The sequence below is a fragment of the Orbicella franksi genome, chromosome 5 (assembly GCF_964199315.1).
Source record: "Orbicella franksi chromosome 5, jaOrbFran1.1, whole genome shotgun sequence".
NCBI lineage: Eukaryota > Metazoa > Cnidaria > Anthozoa > Scleractinia > Merulinidae > Orbicella > Orbicella franksi.
Window position 1 is genome coordinate 10,709,687 of NC_138149.1, and position 15,270 is coordinate 10,724,956.

The following is a 15,270-nucleotide window of genomic DNA, read 5'->3' on the forward strand; positions in this document are numbered from 1 at the left end:
GGTTGAAAAACAATGGAGCAGCCTAGCAACAATCTAACAGGTCTTTTGATTGGTCAGAATGAAGGTAGGTTTCAGAGTGCCAAATGGCACTCTCAGGAATAAGATGCAGTCACGCAAGAGTGCCATATGGCACTATCGGGGCTTAAAGGGTTAACAAATAGGATTCTTCAGCAGAAAGCTTTGGACCTAAATGGCACATACCTTGATCACAGTACCATGGAACAAGGGAAAAAAATGTAAGGATTGCACCAACAGTAAGGGCACTGCAGGAACCGTAGAGTGGAATTTTCAACCAATCCAGTGGATCAGTAGATCCATGAATACTCTGTGTGGGGATTAAATTCACTCCATGTTGTGTGGCTTAGCTTGATCGCAATGCTGGAGAGCAAGGCAAGAAAAAAATTATATTAAAAATTATTGCATCTATTATTGCATCTACTGTGAAGTGATCAATTAATCAATGCCTTACAGCTAACTGGCATTTCTGAGGCCTAGCCTCAGATCCAAAGTTGCAAGTTTCAAACTCAAGAATGAATGCTTTGTATTTCCTTCCAGATACCGCAGACCATGATGGAAATAGTAAAAGTAGCATCACTAGTGTTGTTGAATTGTTTTTTAATTAGCTTAAAAAAGACATATACATTAGAGAGTTTGTGAAGTGAAAGTCTTTAATGGTAACGTGGTTGCACAAAGATGGTGAGGTTGTCATCAATTGAAGCAGTTCTCTGAAAAAAGTATAAATGAAAGATAAGTCACTTTACTACAAATAATTGACCAAATTTAAGTAGTACATATAAACTAGGAATAACATGATGAAACAATGGAAGCCAAATATTGAGATGCAAAAGCCTCCATATAAGTGAGGGCTTGTTACTGGGGGGCTGTGTGGCATCCACAATAAGGTAATCAATCAGTGCCTAACAGATAGGATTCCTCAGCAGAAACTTTGCCCTAACAAGCAGAAACCTTGGCTACAGTACCATAGAACAAGGGAAAAATCTAAGTATTGCCCCACAATAAGGGTATTCACTGCAATGACTGCAGATTGGAATTTTCAACCAATCCAATGGATCAGTCGATCCAGGAATACTCTGTGTAGGGATTAAATTCACTCCATGTTGTCTGGCTTCGCTTTATCTCAGTGCCACAGAGCAAGGGGAAAAAGGAAAGATAAGCACTGTACCAACAATATGGTAATCAATCAACGTCTGACAGATAGGAATTCTCAGCAAAAAGCTTTCAATTGCACCTAACTGGTATATACCTTGCTCATAGTGCCATAGAACAAGGGAAAAAATCTAAGGAAGGGTGTTCACTGCAGTGACTACGGATTGATGGTAATTTTCAACCAACCAAATGGATCAGTCAATCCAGGAAATACTCTGTACACCTCTAGAACCAAGTACCACAGAGCAAGGGAAAAAAATGGCTAAGAAACAGGATTCTTCAGCAAAAAGCTTTGCACCTAACTGGTATATAACTTGCTCACAGTACCATAGAACAAGGGGAAAAAATCTAAAGATCACACCCACAATAGGGGTGTTCACTGCAATAACTACAGATTGTAATTTTCAATCAATTCAATGGATCGGTTGATCCGGGAACAGCGTGTGTAGGGATTAAATTCACAACATATTGTCTGGCTTTGCTTGATCACAGAACCACAGAGAAGGGGAAAAACAAATTTATATTCTGAAGGTTTGCACCTACTGTGAAGTGATCAATCAATGCCTTCCAGCTAACTGACATTTCTAAGGCCAGCCTCAAATTCAAAGTTGCATGTTTCGAACTCAAGACTTAATACTTTGTATTTCCTTCTAGATTTTGCAGACTATGATGGCAATAGTGAAAGCAGCATCACTCATCTTTTGAATTGTTTTTTGCCTAGCTTTTTAAACTTGCAGTTCTGTTGGTGAATCTATACTTCAAGCTTTTCTGCTTCAATAACTAGACTAAAAGCACACTGTATCATTCCATTAAGTGCAGAGCATAAGTACAGTAGGGTTCTGTTTGACCTTGAAGACTGCTACATGTAAATTACAATAAAAACAGCTGTTTCTAACAGAATTAAAATTTTCAATCCCATTCTATGACTAGTTTTAAATTCTATGTTTTTAAAAATAACAATTGTTTTTTATTAACATGTTTTTTAGGCTACATACAACAGTTCAGTGCTAACAGTAATACTAGCTACAACACTTACATTGACTATGATACTGACAACACTGATATTGCTTACAGATGTGCGAGTGCTATCCAGTTACAATGAATACTTAACAATACTCAAGTTAACCACTAATTAGAGTAGTTGTTTTCATTAGCTTATCCATACAACATATAAATACTTGCACTTATTTCAATATTTTGTAATTACCTAACTTCCCACAATATATAACACTGTGCAGTGTTTCTGCCAGACCGTGCCATTGTGAGAATCCTGCGTTGCAATCAGAGAAGGCCCCCAGAAAAACGAGACTAGAAGACTGCAGGCCTTTTATAAGAGTGCAGGCTCAACACAGGCATAGTATTTTAAAAGCCATCCCAAGGCTTGAAATTGCGACCAATACGGTCACCAATGCAACTAACATTTCATTCTTGCTGACCAAAAATTCTGGTTTAGTTGCCATGAAGGCGACTGCATTTCTTTGTGTTGACGATCAATAACGGTTATTTTGTCACACATGTCCCTCTAGAAAATCATATAGACAGATCTTTGCTTCTAAAATGTTCAACATAAGAAAAGAATTCAACCCATCCTTTTGCTTTGCTGTTTTCACAAGGTTTGTTATGTCACAAGCAATGGGGATTACTATTCAACTGAGAGCCTCTTACTTCACCTAACAGAGACAGGGAAAAATGCACTGGACATGAGCCTGAAAGTGGGCATGCTTTTCATTGACTTTCGGAAAGCTTTTGACACTGTGAATCATACCATCCTACCGGAAAAGCTAAAAGCCATTGGTATATCAGGTGACCTGCTTTCCTGGATTGATGATTACATGTGTACACGTAAGCAGTTTGTCCAAATATCAGGTTATCAGTGCGGGTCCAAAACCATCACATATGGAGTTCCCCAAAACTCAATATTAGGGCCCAAATTATTTTCAATTTTTGTTTACGACCTTCCAGAAGTGATAACTAGTGGTGACTTATTCATGTTTGCAGACGATACCACAATTTTTACAATTGGCAAGAACATTGACAATATCATCTTGACACTGCAGTCTATATATATAAGACCAGGTGTACACCTGGTGTCACCTGGTGTTTTATTCAACTGCATTTGGTCAGGGGGTGAAATGAACAAGAACCACCTTCTCACTGGTGGATGTCCCTGCAGTGGTACCTACCCAAGGTAAGCATTGTTTCCCTGTATTTTTCAGGGTCCTTCCCAGCATGAACCAATTGAAAGGACAATAATAGTTTTGCTTGGCACTTTGGATAAACCCAGAGCCTTATACACCCACAGACTAGCTTGTTCCTCATGGCAACAAAAACATGCTTTTTCCTGGCACAACAGTACTTTACCGATGTCAAATTTGGGAAATCCCCTTTGTAAAGGTTAAAAAAATCTGACGAAAATGATGTCATATTCTGCAGCTCCTGAACCTTTTTCCCATGGGCCCAACCTACATGCCCTCCACACAACATGATCTTAGATTCCTGTTCATTGTTATAGGAGTATCTAAATCCCTTGGCTGAAGACAAATCAGCATCTTGCCAGTTGACTTCAGCATTCATTCCCTCTTTAAATAAATCAATATCTTGAACTGTTAGGTCAATCCAATCTTCTCAGTCGTCCAGATATTTCAATGAAACTTCTCTGCCACGAAGGCTTGGAACTCTTTCCAAAATTCTTTCCATTAGTGAGACAATGTCAAGTGTCGTTACCTCCAGTGAATTTAAAAATATTTTCACACATTTGTCCGCTTCTTTCCCTTTCCCCACCTTTAGTTTGAATTCATATCTTGTATCCATCGCTGCACTTCATTTACTGTCAACTCACCTGGCGGGCCAGCAAAAAAGTGGGAGTGGCCGCTGTACAAATATTCAAACGGCTCGGTGATTTTTGTTGCAGTTTTATTCAAATTTTATTTCAATGCGGAAAACTTTACCACTGCGCAAAATTTTTCTGCAGCCCCTTATGTTCCATGCGGCAGAAATTCTGCATCCCCTGATGACCCACGCTGCATGACTGAAAACTGTCATAACCCTTGTATATAATTTTAACTTTCAGTGCATTGTCTGACTTCACATTCTTTGCATTCTTTTAATTTGGTTTGTGGCCACATCTTCGGCACGAAGGTGGTTTTGACCTGTTTGAACATGCTTCACTCCATCAAGGATAACTGCCCATACCTTTGTTGTTCATTTCCACTCAAACAGTTGCTCACTTAACCAAAGTGACCAATACACTAAAGAAACCTGTAAAACACAAACTAAACCAAACTTTACAAGCTCTCAACCCTTGCAACCCAAACTGACTTAACAAACTTTCAACCAGCTCAAACAAACCTTCAAACTGCTGAAAAACCTCCACTCAATGTGATGAGAAAGAAAGTCAACTCAAACAATATTCAAAGAAGCCCAGTACAGCTTGATTGATGAAACAACGCAAGTCTGGTAAGGTGACGCATTTGACACATGGTGATTGGTTATCCACCATGGCCATTGCAATTTAGGAACAACCAATCGCTGACAAGCTTGTAAACAGTGCAGGCCAGCTGTTTTTTTGGGGGGGAAGGACTTGATTGTGTGGGCCTTATCACCACCAGGTCTGTAAATTGGACTGGTATATGCTCTGAACATTAGCCATCTTGTCTGTGTGGACCTTTTAGCCCTATTCACTGAATATTTTTTAGAGGGAAAAATGGCTTGGAGGGCTAGAAACTAAACTGCTTTAATGAAAGATTACACAATACAGTAATATATTGATGTTATATGTGGTTAGAGAGCTTATAAAATTCTTGTGCTTAAAAAAATAAACAAATGTTTTATGTTCATCTTCATAGTAACTAATAATCATACATAATTTATGCAAATATGCAAATTAAAATCAACTTTTCTGACAAATTCTCAAGACATTTTGCAATTTTACAAAACCTTGTATACATTATCAAGAAGGATATTTTATAAGCTATTCATGTTGTACAACTGTTTAGCCAATGAGGTTTTTTCCTTAAAAAAAATTGACTTTCATATGTACTTCTGGAAATTCAAAATTGACCCAAAATGGTTAAAATGTTTGTTGAATTTGTAGACAATGTTCGCTTTTGTAAAAAATCTAATCTGTATATTGTCTGCAGAAAGTGCTTTTTCAGAGATACTCCTGAAATTTGAAAACTAGCCAAAAATGGATAAAGTTTGTTTGAAATTAGTAGACAATGTCAACTTTACTAAACAAGCTAATCTGTATCTTGTCTTCGGGAAGTGCATTGAAGCAGTGTCATATCACATAAGAGATGGCTATTAAAGAAATTATGGAAAAAGGAAGCTATTAAAGCCTGTGTTAGTTTCAATTGAGCGGGTCAATTGTGAAAATGTGGTTGCTCACAGAGGTTTACATCATACTTTGCACAGTAGAAATTAGTTTTGGTATGTCTTGAATTTCATTTTTGGTGTGAGCACAATCTTAACGTTGTCTCCTCTTTTCAGCCTTCTGCTCCTAGACCCTTCTGTTCCAGGAGCTGCAACTCTCATGGCTTTATTAACTTGGGCAATGGAATCAAAGACCTTCTCGTGAGTCTTATCACCCAAACGAACCTGAAAATAATGCTGGAACTGAAAACTAAATTGAAAAGCGGTCATTTTTTACATTAATATGCAACACAGTTGCAACACATTCACTGGCACTGTCAGTAGAATGTTGCAGTGAAGAACTTGCCTGTCAAAAAGGGAAGCAAAGGTTTGCTCAAGATATTCCACTTGGTTTGCTCTTGTCTTGTCCTGTGGAGGTATTTGTTCTGTTGGCTGGTTTGTGGTGTAATCCATTCCAAAATAGTCAATGAGGGCTGCCACTAAATAGGCTTTTCCAACTAACAGGGAAAAAAATCTTGAAATGCATTGACATCCTTTTTACGTTTCTTTCACAGAAGTATTTCAATGTGCCCACTTCTCTGACTGACTAAGTCTTCATTAGTGTGTCATTCACTAACTGCAGAAACAACTTCTTTATTAGATGAGTATATGTAATGTTTTTATTAATAAATTGGTATGGAACGTTTAAGTTTTAGAGAATTATTCGTTAATTTGTTAACAGGTCCATTAGTTGCAATATATTAATATTTATTATTTCAGTATGAAAGAATCTATTCATGTCCAATAATGAACTTGGTGAAAAAAATGTATGTTGCTTGAAAAGTGGACAAATTGTTTAGTGTCGACTAGGCTTTCAATGTCATCTCTCTAACAGTTTGTTTGGAAACAACAAGCAAATCTTATGTAACACATTAAAAATAAATTTTACAATATTATTTTTTCCTAACCAGGAATAAATTTTGCAATGCCTGACAGAGTTAAATAATGTCTGGCTCTGTGAGTTCTAGATGGTCTGTAGGGGTGTGACAGCCAGCTCTCAAGTGTGTGGCAGAAGTTGCCCTGAGATGTGTCAATTGATCTCCACCAAAAGGGCAGCTGAAATCACATAGAATGAAATTTCCAGGCTCATCATTTGTTTTGGTTCCTGTCTCTGCCACAGTACATTCAGTGTTTCTTGTACTTCACAAAGAATGTCCACCATATCAGCAAGCTTGTTTTCACTTTTAAAATGCATAGGCAGAGAAAATAAGGGGTGCTTTTTGCCCATTTCAAATCTGTGAGGATGGTTGATTATTGCGAGGCAAGCTTTGCCTAAAAACATTAATTATTATATTTTTGTATTTTAAAGATTTCAACAATACTGTAATTAATGTTAGAACCAGGGTTTGCAATACAAAATTTTCCTGGCATTTTTTCAGCGTTTAAATGACCCAGAACTGAAATATTGTACTGGTATTCAAATGATTGTATTGCATGCAGTTGTCAATTAATTTAACGAAAAACAAAAAGTAAATGAAAAGCCTCTACATGTAGATCTACATGCATTCTACAGGTGCATACCATGTTCATGAATACAATTGAAGTTTTGACAATTTTTCAGAAATTACAGGAGTAGTGCACACTCTGCCAAAAAGCTCTACCATTATTAGCTATTGTTTACATGTAGAATGAAAATATGTGATTAAAGTGAAGAATTTTGTTGTGACTTGTTTAATGGATAGGATTCCTTGGCAAAAGTCTTTGCACCTAACTGCCATAAACCTTGATCACAGTACCGCAGAGCAAGGGAAAAAAGAGAAATTTAAACATTGCACTGACTATTACTTAAGGTAAATCAATCAGTGCCTAACAGGTAGGATTCTGGAAGAAAAAAACGTTGTGCCTAACTGGTATATACATTGATCACAGTACCAAAGAACAAGGAAAAATTGAAGCATTGAAGCATTGCACTGACAATGAGGTAATCAATTAATGCTTAACAAATAGGATTCTTCAGCAGAAAACTTTGCACCCAAATGACACATACCTTGATCACAGTACCGTAGAACAAGGGAAAATAATCCAAGGATTGCACCCACAATAAGGGCGCTGCAGGAGCCGTAGAGTGGAATTTTCAACCAATCCAGTGGATCAGTGGATCCACGAATACTCTGTGTGGGGATTAAATTCACTCCCTCGCAATGCTGGAGAGCAAGGCAAAAGAAATTATATTAAAAATTATTGCATCTACTGTGAAGTGATTAATTAATCAATGCCTTATAGCTGACTGGCATTTCTAAGGCCTAGCCTCAAATCCAAAGTTGCAAGTTTCAAACTCTAAACTTGATGCTTTCCTTCTAGATACCACAGACTATGATGGAAGTAGTAAAAGTAGCATCACTCATGGTTTTGAACTGTTTTTTACTTAGCTTGAAAAGGACATATATTAGAGAGTTTGTGGAATTGAAAATCTTCTGTAATGACAACATGTGGTTGCGCAAAGATGGTGAGGTTGTCATCAAGTGAAGCAGTTCTCTGAAAAAAATATAAATAAGAGATAAGTTACCCCAGTACAAATACTTGACCAAATTAGACTTCATATAAGCCAGTAATAACATGATGAAACACTGGAAAAAAAATTGAGAGGGAGAAGCCTCCATGGAACTGAGGGCTTGTTCCTTGGGGGCTGTAAAGCCCCTACAACAAGGTAATCAATCAATGCCAAACAGATAGGATTCCTCAGCAAAAACTTTGCCCTAACAAGCATATACCTTGGTTACAGTATCATAGAACAAGGGAAAAATCTAAGGATTGCTCCACAATAAGGTTGTTCACTGCAATAACTACAGATTGGAATTTTCAACCAATCTAATGGATCAGTCAATCCAGGAATACTCTGTGTAGGGATTAAATTCACTCCATGTTGTCTGGCTTCGCTTCATCACAGTACCACATTGCAAGGGAAAAAGAAATCTAAGCAGTGCACCAACAATATGGTCATCAATCAATGCCTAATAGATAGGAATCCTCAGCTACACAGATCTCAAATTTTTATGCATCATGCAATTAGAACTGCATTCTGTCGAACGCAAGAAAATTTTGGTCCTTCTTATTGGAAATTCAACTCTAGCCTTTTAGAGGACGCTACTTATATTCAACTCATCTCTGAATCATCCCGACTGGCTTGACAAATTCAACGATGTTAATGACAAATGGACCTTGTGGGACTTAATTAAGTACAGAATTAGACAAGTATCAGTTGGATATAGCAAGCTAAAGAGCGCAGAGCCCGTCTTGCGACAGCTGAACAGAAAGTTAAGCAATGTGATTTGTCATGTAATAGTGATCCTTGAGGACAAAAAAATTGTACGACCTCGATGCTGCGAAATATGAATAAGAATTATTCAACTATAAATATTGTGGGCAGCAACATTGTGAGATCTAGAATCAATTGGCGATGAAAAAGGTGAAAAAAATGCAAAATAGTTCCTTAATCTAGAGAACTCAAGATCCAGTCAAGCTACCATTCGCTGGCTTTTTGATTCTAAAGGAAAAATAACGGTTAACCCACAATCCATAATGAATGAGCTAAGAGATTATTACCAGAACTTACACAGCCAAGCAAGATTCTGACTTAAATGAAGAACTGTGTTCAAATTTTTTAGACAACAACATTCCGATTCTAAGTGAAGAGTCGATGATGGCTTGTGAAGGAAAGCTTTCGCTCATGGAATGTTATGAAGCTCTGCAAATGTTTTCCAGTGGTAAATCTTCCGGTATTTCCCTGGACATTTCCCAGCATTTTCCTGGACACAATGAACCTGGCCAAGCCAAATTTTTGGTGCTTTCACAACGCTGGTTTCTTCCATGCAGGCATCAAAATCTCCCGGTTGAAACTGGCAGGGGAGAGTCCCTTTCTTCCGTGGCTATGCCTCCGTCTTCCTGGCTTGCCTCTGCAAACTCTCTGGCCAGGTTGACAGCAAACTCCTTTCTCTCATTTGTAGTACATTGATCATATGTGTGCTGAGCTTGTTATATGTCTTGTTGAATGTCGCAGTGCTGAAGCCAGAGAGGATTTGAGAGCATCGATACAGTCACTGGAAGGAAAAAACAAAACAAAAGCAAACTATTATTTATGAAACGTGAACCTGTCATGGAAAAAAATTCAACATGAAGCAAAGGTTTTGATATTTTGTTGAGCTCCAAAGAGAATTAATGAGTGAGTCATCAAAGCATTCCAAATTTGTAACGGGGCGGACGCTGTCATGAATCGATCTTTGAATTTATTACCAGCGCCGCATCGGAGAAATGTGTTATAAATGACGGAACCTCCAAGCATCTATCGTTCTCAATTGGTTTATTGGACTTGAAAGCTCATAAAAACTGAAATACAACGAGCAGAATAAAGCTATTACTATAAATCTATGCTAATCTAAATGTTCTTAACTTGAGCACGCGGGGCGTGCATATACATAAATCTAAACAACACAAATATCCTTAAGCGTAACAAATCTGTCTTCGATTAAGTGGTATACATTTCGGGGTCTAAATTAAAGGACAAACTACACAACAAACCTCTTTCCCCATCCTATTACAATGGTATCTTCGACGATCCTTTGATCAATGTTCTTCTACATGTGCTTGTAACTTACACGTGTCCGAATGAAAGGTAATGCCGACAACTAATGAATATGTCGCACAAAACAAAGAGATATTGACGGTCACGCAATCACAACAATAAACAGTATTCGTTACATGGCTCCCCTAAATTACGCTAGAAATTTACGAAACTAATCAAAGAAACTAAAACTAAATCAACTATTAAAGTGCAACTGTTCAAATCAATATCTCTTGATATAGGCTGTAAGCCCATACAGTTCTTTAAAATGGCTCCTCAGGTGGGGATTCCCTGGTCTTCCCTCTCTTCGTGGGGCAACAGCAAAATAAGTTTCTGAACTGGTCTGCAGAGGCTGGTCAGTGGTCCAGCAGGTCGACCGTTTTCATCCAGGTTCCGGTCGGCAATCTTGATGCGAACCTTCCTTACCAGACCATCATCATCAGGATATGTTTCCTCTACATGGGCGATTCTCCAGCAATTTCGTGGTGAGTTGTCATCGATAACAACAACGATGTCATCCACCTGCAGGTTTCTCTGCGTGGCTATGCACTTCTGCCTTGGCTGTAGGGACTAGATAGTCCATCCTCCACCTTGTCCAAAACTCGTTGGCTAGATACAGTAAACACCCGCATATAAGAACAGACAATTTCAGAGGTCAGACTGATTGTGTTCTTATTTATCGGATGCTTAGTGAAAAATCAGCCTCAGGATGTTCTTAAATGTTCTTAAATTTTTTTAAATTCAATGCTGTACCGCATAAAAAATGTTGCTAGAAATTTTAATCATGTTTTTGGACAATTACATAAATTGATGGAACAATAATTAAAAACCTAATGTTCAAATAGGTCTACTGTAATCAGTAATGTAACAAAACAGTAACAAGAAGGGTGTATGTATAGTTCTGTGGCAGATCCATATGCTGCCCCACCCTTGAAATGCCTAAAGTAGAGGTCCACTGTACATCTGGAAATCTGACACCCTTCCCATTTTATAAGAACATTATTTTTTTTTCCAGGCTGATATTGTTCTTATAAAAGTGGTGCTTTATTTGCCAAATTTCAGCCTGATGTTCTTAATCCATGTGTTCTTATATGCGGGTGTTTACTGTACTGGACTCTACGCCATCTTTTCTTCGAGTACAAATCGGCACATTGGAATTCACCAGGTGGGGACAGTATCACCTTAGACTTCATCGTAAGAAGGTGGTTGGGCGTAAGGGACTCTAGAATTTGTGGGGAGTTGATCATGTCGACGGTCAGTGGACGACAATTCACCATAGCTTTGGCCTCCACCATGAAAGTTCTGAGGGTTTCATCATCAAGTTGGGCAGCGTGCTGGGTGAGGAGTGTTGCTAACACATTTCGAACAGTACGGATTTGACGCTCCCAAGTGCCACCCATGTGACTTGCCTCCGGGACATTCATCTTGAAATCTATCCAGTCACAGTTGCGCTTTGCTAGTTCTTGCTGTATCTTCTCGTAATGCAATGTGGATAACGCTTGTTGCAGCTCGTTCTTTTCACCAACAAAGTTCGTGCCCTGGTCTGATCGCAACTGTTGTACTGGGCCACGGCATCCCACAAATCGGCGATAGGCATTGAGAAACGAGTCAGTAGACAAACTACTCGCGACTTCGAGATGAACAGCCCTGGACGCTAGACATGTAAACAGCACTCTGTAACGCTTTACTTCGCGACGGCCTTCTCTGACGTGCCAGGGGCCAAAGTAGTCCACAGCACAGAAAGTGAAAGGTGGTGCGGGCTCTAGGCGATCTTCAGGTAGGTTTGCCATCATCTGTTCTTGAGGACGGCCTCTCAGCTTCCGGCAAGACACACATTTGGAAATATGGTTGGACACTACGGAACTTCCACCAACAATCCGATAGCCACTTGATCTGATTTCATTCTGAATAATGCCACGACCTTGATGTTTAATTAGCTGGTGAAAGTGGCAGAGGATAAGATTCGTCACATGTCCTTTCTTGGGCAGAATGACAGGGTGTTTCACATCATAAGCGATGCTTGACTGTCTCAATCGCCCACCAACTCGTAGTATGCCTTCTTCGTCTAGAAAGGGGTCAAGTTTGTAGAGCGAACTCGACCTCTTCATCGTCTTCATCTTTTCTTTGCTGGCATCTTGGTCGGCGGCTGGTGATTTGATATTAGCATCCCTCAGCAATTGAATTTCATCTTGGAACGCTTTGTTCTGCACTATCTTGATGGTTTGCAGCTCAGCATGTTGTAGTTCCTTGACATCAACCGGCTTGTATGTAGCGATCCTTTCATTTCTCTTTTCTTTCTGTCCTCCAGCAGCTGTCTTTTGGAATCTTTGTTGCAATCGGAGACAGACAGCAATCGCTTTCCTTAGTTGATGCCAGTTGGAGAAATAAGTCAAGCGCTCCAATAGAGATGATAGCTTTGGCTCTTGGATCTGAGTTGCTCTTAGAGAAACATTCCTGACCTCTGGGTCATCAGGAGGAATTGAGGGAGTGTCATCCACAGAGTTCCAGTCTTCAGGTGAGTTCCAGAGAAAATCCGGCCCATTCCACCACAAAGTGTTGTCGATTAGCTCTTGGGCACCAGTACCGCGGCAGGCGATATCTGCAGGATTGGATTTTGTTCCTACGTAGTGCCACTGGTTAGGGGATGTCCGCTCGCGTATTTCTTGGATGCGATTGCCAACGAACACATGAAACCTTCTGGTGTTGTTGCTGATGTATCCTAACACCGTTCTACTATCGGTCCAGAAGACTTCTTTCATCTCTGCGTACTCCAGTTCCTTCCGCAGTATGCAACTGATCTTTGATGAGACGACAGCAGCAGTCAGTTCTAGTCTGGGTATCGTCACTGGTTTAAGGGGCGTTACACGCGACTTTCCCATCACCAGGGAACAATGAACACAATTCTTGTCATCAACCAGTGGGATGTAGGAACACTGCCCATAGCCATTCTGACAAGTGTCCGAGAAGTGGTGCAGCTCTATGTTCATAACTTTGTCAAAGTCTTGAGGCTTGTGACATCTTGCTACTCTGAGCCTTTCTAAAGCCAGAAGTTCAGCTCTCCACTTCTCCCATTTGGGTCTTAACTTGTCAGGAACTTCGTCATCCCAGCGGACACCATCACGGCACAGCTCTTGCAGAATTTGCTTGCCTACCAGAATGAATGGAGCGACCAAACCGAGGGGGTCAAACACTGAGCTGACTGTTGACAGGATTCCTCTTCGTGATAGGGGTTTATCTTGCATTATGATCCTGAACTGGAGTGTGTCAGATTCTATGCACCAATGAACACCCACAGCATGTTCAACAGCGGTATCGTTACTGACGAGGCGATGGTCCTTTGCGTCTTCTGCTCGATCTTCTTCTGGAACAGAGCTCACAACTTCTCTGCTATTCGAGGTAAATTTGTGCAGCTGAAAGCCACCTTTCTGACACAGGGACTTGGTGTTCTTGATCAGCTCTTTGGCTTGTTCCATAGATGGTACTGATTTCAGTCCGTCATCCACGTAGAAATTTCTTCGGATGAAGTCTGCCGCTGTGCTGCCGCAGGTTTCTTCGTACTGGTCCGCAGTAGTTTTAAGGGCGAAGTTGGGACATCCCGGCGATGAAGTGGCACCAAATAAATGGACAGTCATTCTGAATTCTACAGGGTCTCCCTTCAGCTCTGGATTGTCCCACCACAGGAATCTCAGGAGGTTACGATGTTCCACGTCGACCTTTACTTGGTGAAACATGCCTTGGATGTCACACATAAAAGCGATCCGTTCCTGACAGAATCTGCACAGAACTCCGGTGAGGTTGTTCGTCAGATCTGGTCCCTGGAGTAGTTGTTGGTTCAGAGACTGACCATCACATAGAGCACTACAGTCAAACACGACTCTGATTTTTCCCGGTTTCTTCTTAGGATACACTCCATGATGTGGGATGTACCACACTTGTTTGCTCGTCGATGTCTCATCAATGGGAACTCTTTCTGCATAACCACTGGATATGATGTCCTGCATGAAGCTGCAGTAATCCTTTCTGAACTGGTCATCACTTGACAGTCTACATTTCAGCTTCATAAGGCGATTTAGGGCCAATCCCTTACTATTCGGCAGCTCCAAGTTTTCGTTTCGTAGAGGCAGTGGCATCTCAAAGTGACCGTCTGCCGATTGATGGATACCTTCGCGCACTGTTCTCAGGAATCTTCGGTCTTCAACGGGCAGAGGTTTCTCATCAGCTTGCCGTTCATTGAAATCAACGGTAAACATTTTGGACACATCGCTAGGACTAATCATTTCCTTTACTTTTGTTTTGAATGCGAAGTGACACATCTTTCTCTTTGGCGTTCCTTGAACTTCACAGGTAACAATACGATTACATGGAATGTCACTCTTAGTTTCAGCGTCTTCTTCATTCGACGATCTTACAGCACCAATGATTCCCCATCCAAGGGCTGTTTTCTTGGCGTAAGGATCATTTTCCTTTCCTGGAATAACTTCTAATGGCTTAATGGCGCGCGAACAGTTGAGGCCAATAAGAAGTCCGACTTCTATGTCTTCGTTTAGGGGCATGATCTTCTCTGAAATCTTCTGAAGGTGTGGCCAGTTAACAGCGGATTCAGGTCTCGGAATCTCACTCTTCTTAGCTGGTGTAGATGATCTTGAGTAGCTTTTAGGCAGGGGAATTTCTACGTCTTCATTATAGCCACGTACAACTAGGCCTTCGATCCTTTGGCTTTTGATTACCTTCTCTGCTAGGACTGTTGACAACTTCAGTTCGACTTCGGGTCCGTTGACGTCTAATCTTCCGAGAAGATCTTCTTTCACAAAACAAGTGTCAGATTGCTCATCCAAAAGGGCATAGGTTAGCAACTTCTTCCTGATATCCTTTCTGTGGTGTATCCATACGGGAACTATCAGGGAATGCATATAGGATGGACCTACGTTCTTCATATCGGAAAGGTTGACACGGTGTAAGGTGGCCTCTGGGGTATTTCTTGAATGGCTGCTTTGCTCGGTTTCAACGGGAGCAGGATCGCTGGGTGGAAGCCATTGCAGGTTTTGCACACTAGTCATCTACAGATTCTTTTCATGTGTCCCCACTTCAGACATCCTAGGCAAAGTGATTTGCCTTTGTTAAATCTCTCCTTTCGG

At 40.3% G+C, this 15,270-nt stretch overlaps 1 protein-coding gene across 1 annotated transcript; it reads right to left on the reverse strand.

Moving 5' to 3' along the window:
- Positions 1–10,876: 10,876 nt before the first annotated feature.
- LOC145487732 (uncharacterized) lies at positions 10,877–15,192 on the reverse strand. Its single transcript, XM_081466553.1, has 2 exons — positions 11,410–15,192; positions 10,877–10,882 (listed from the first exon to the last, which is right to left on the reverse strand). The coding sequence occupies exons 1-2, from the start codon at positions 15,190–15,192 to the stop codon at positions 10,877–10,879; spliced, it is 3,789 nt and encodes a 1,262-aa protein (XP_081322679.1).
- Between the last annotated feature and the right edge of the window lie 78 nt (positions 15,193–15,270).

Excerpts from the sequence above, each read along its gene's own strand:
- LOC145487732 (XM_081466553.1), bottom strand. The coding sequence starts at position 15,192 with ATGACTAGTGTGCAAAACCTGCAATGGCTTCCACCCAGCGATCCTGCT.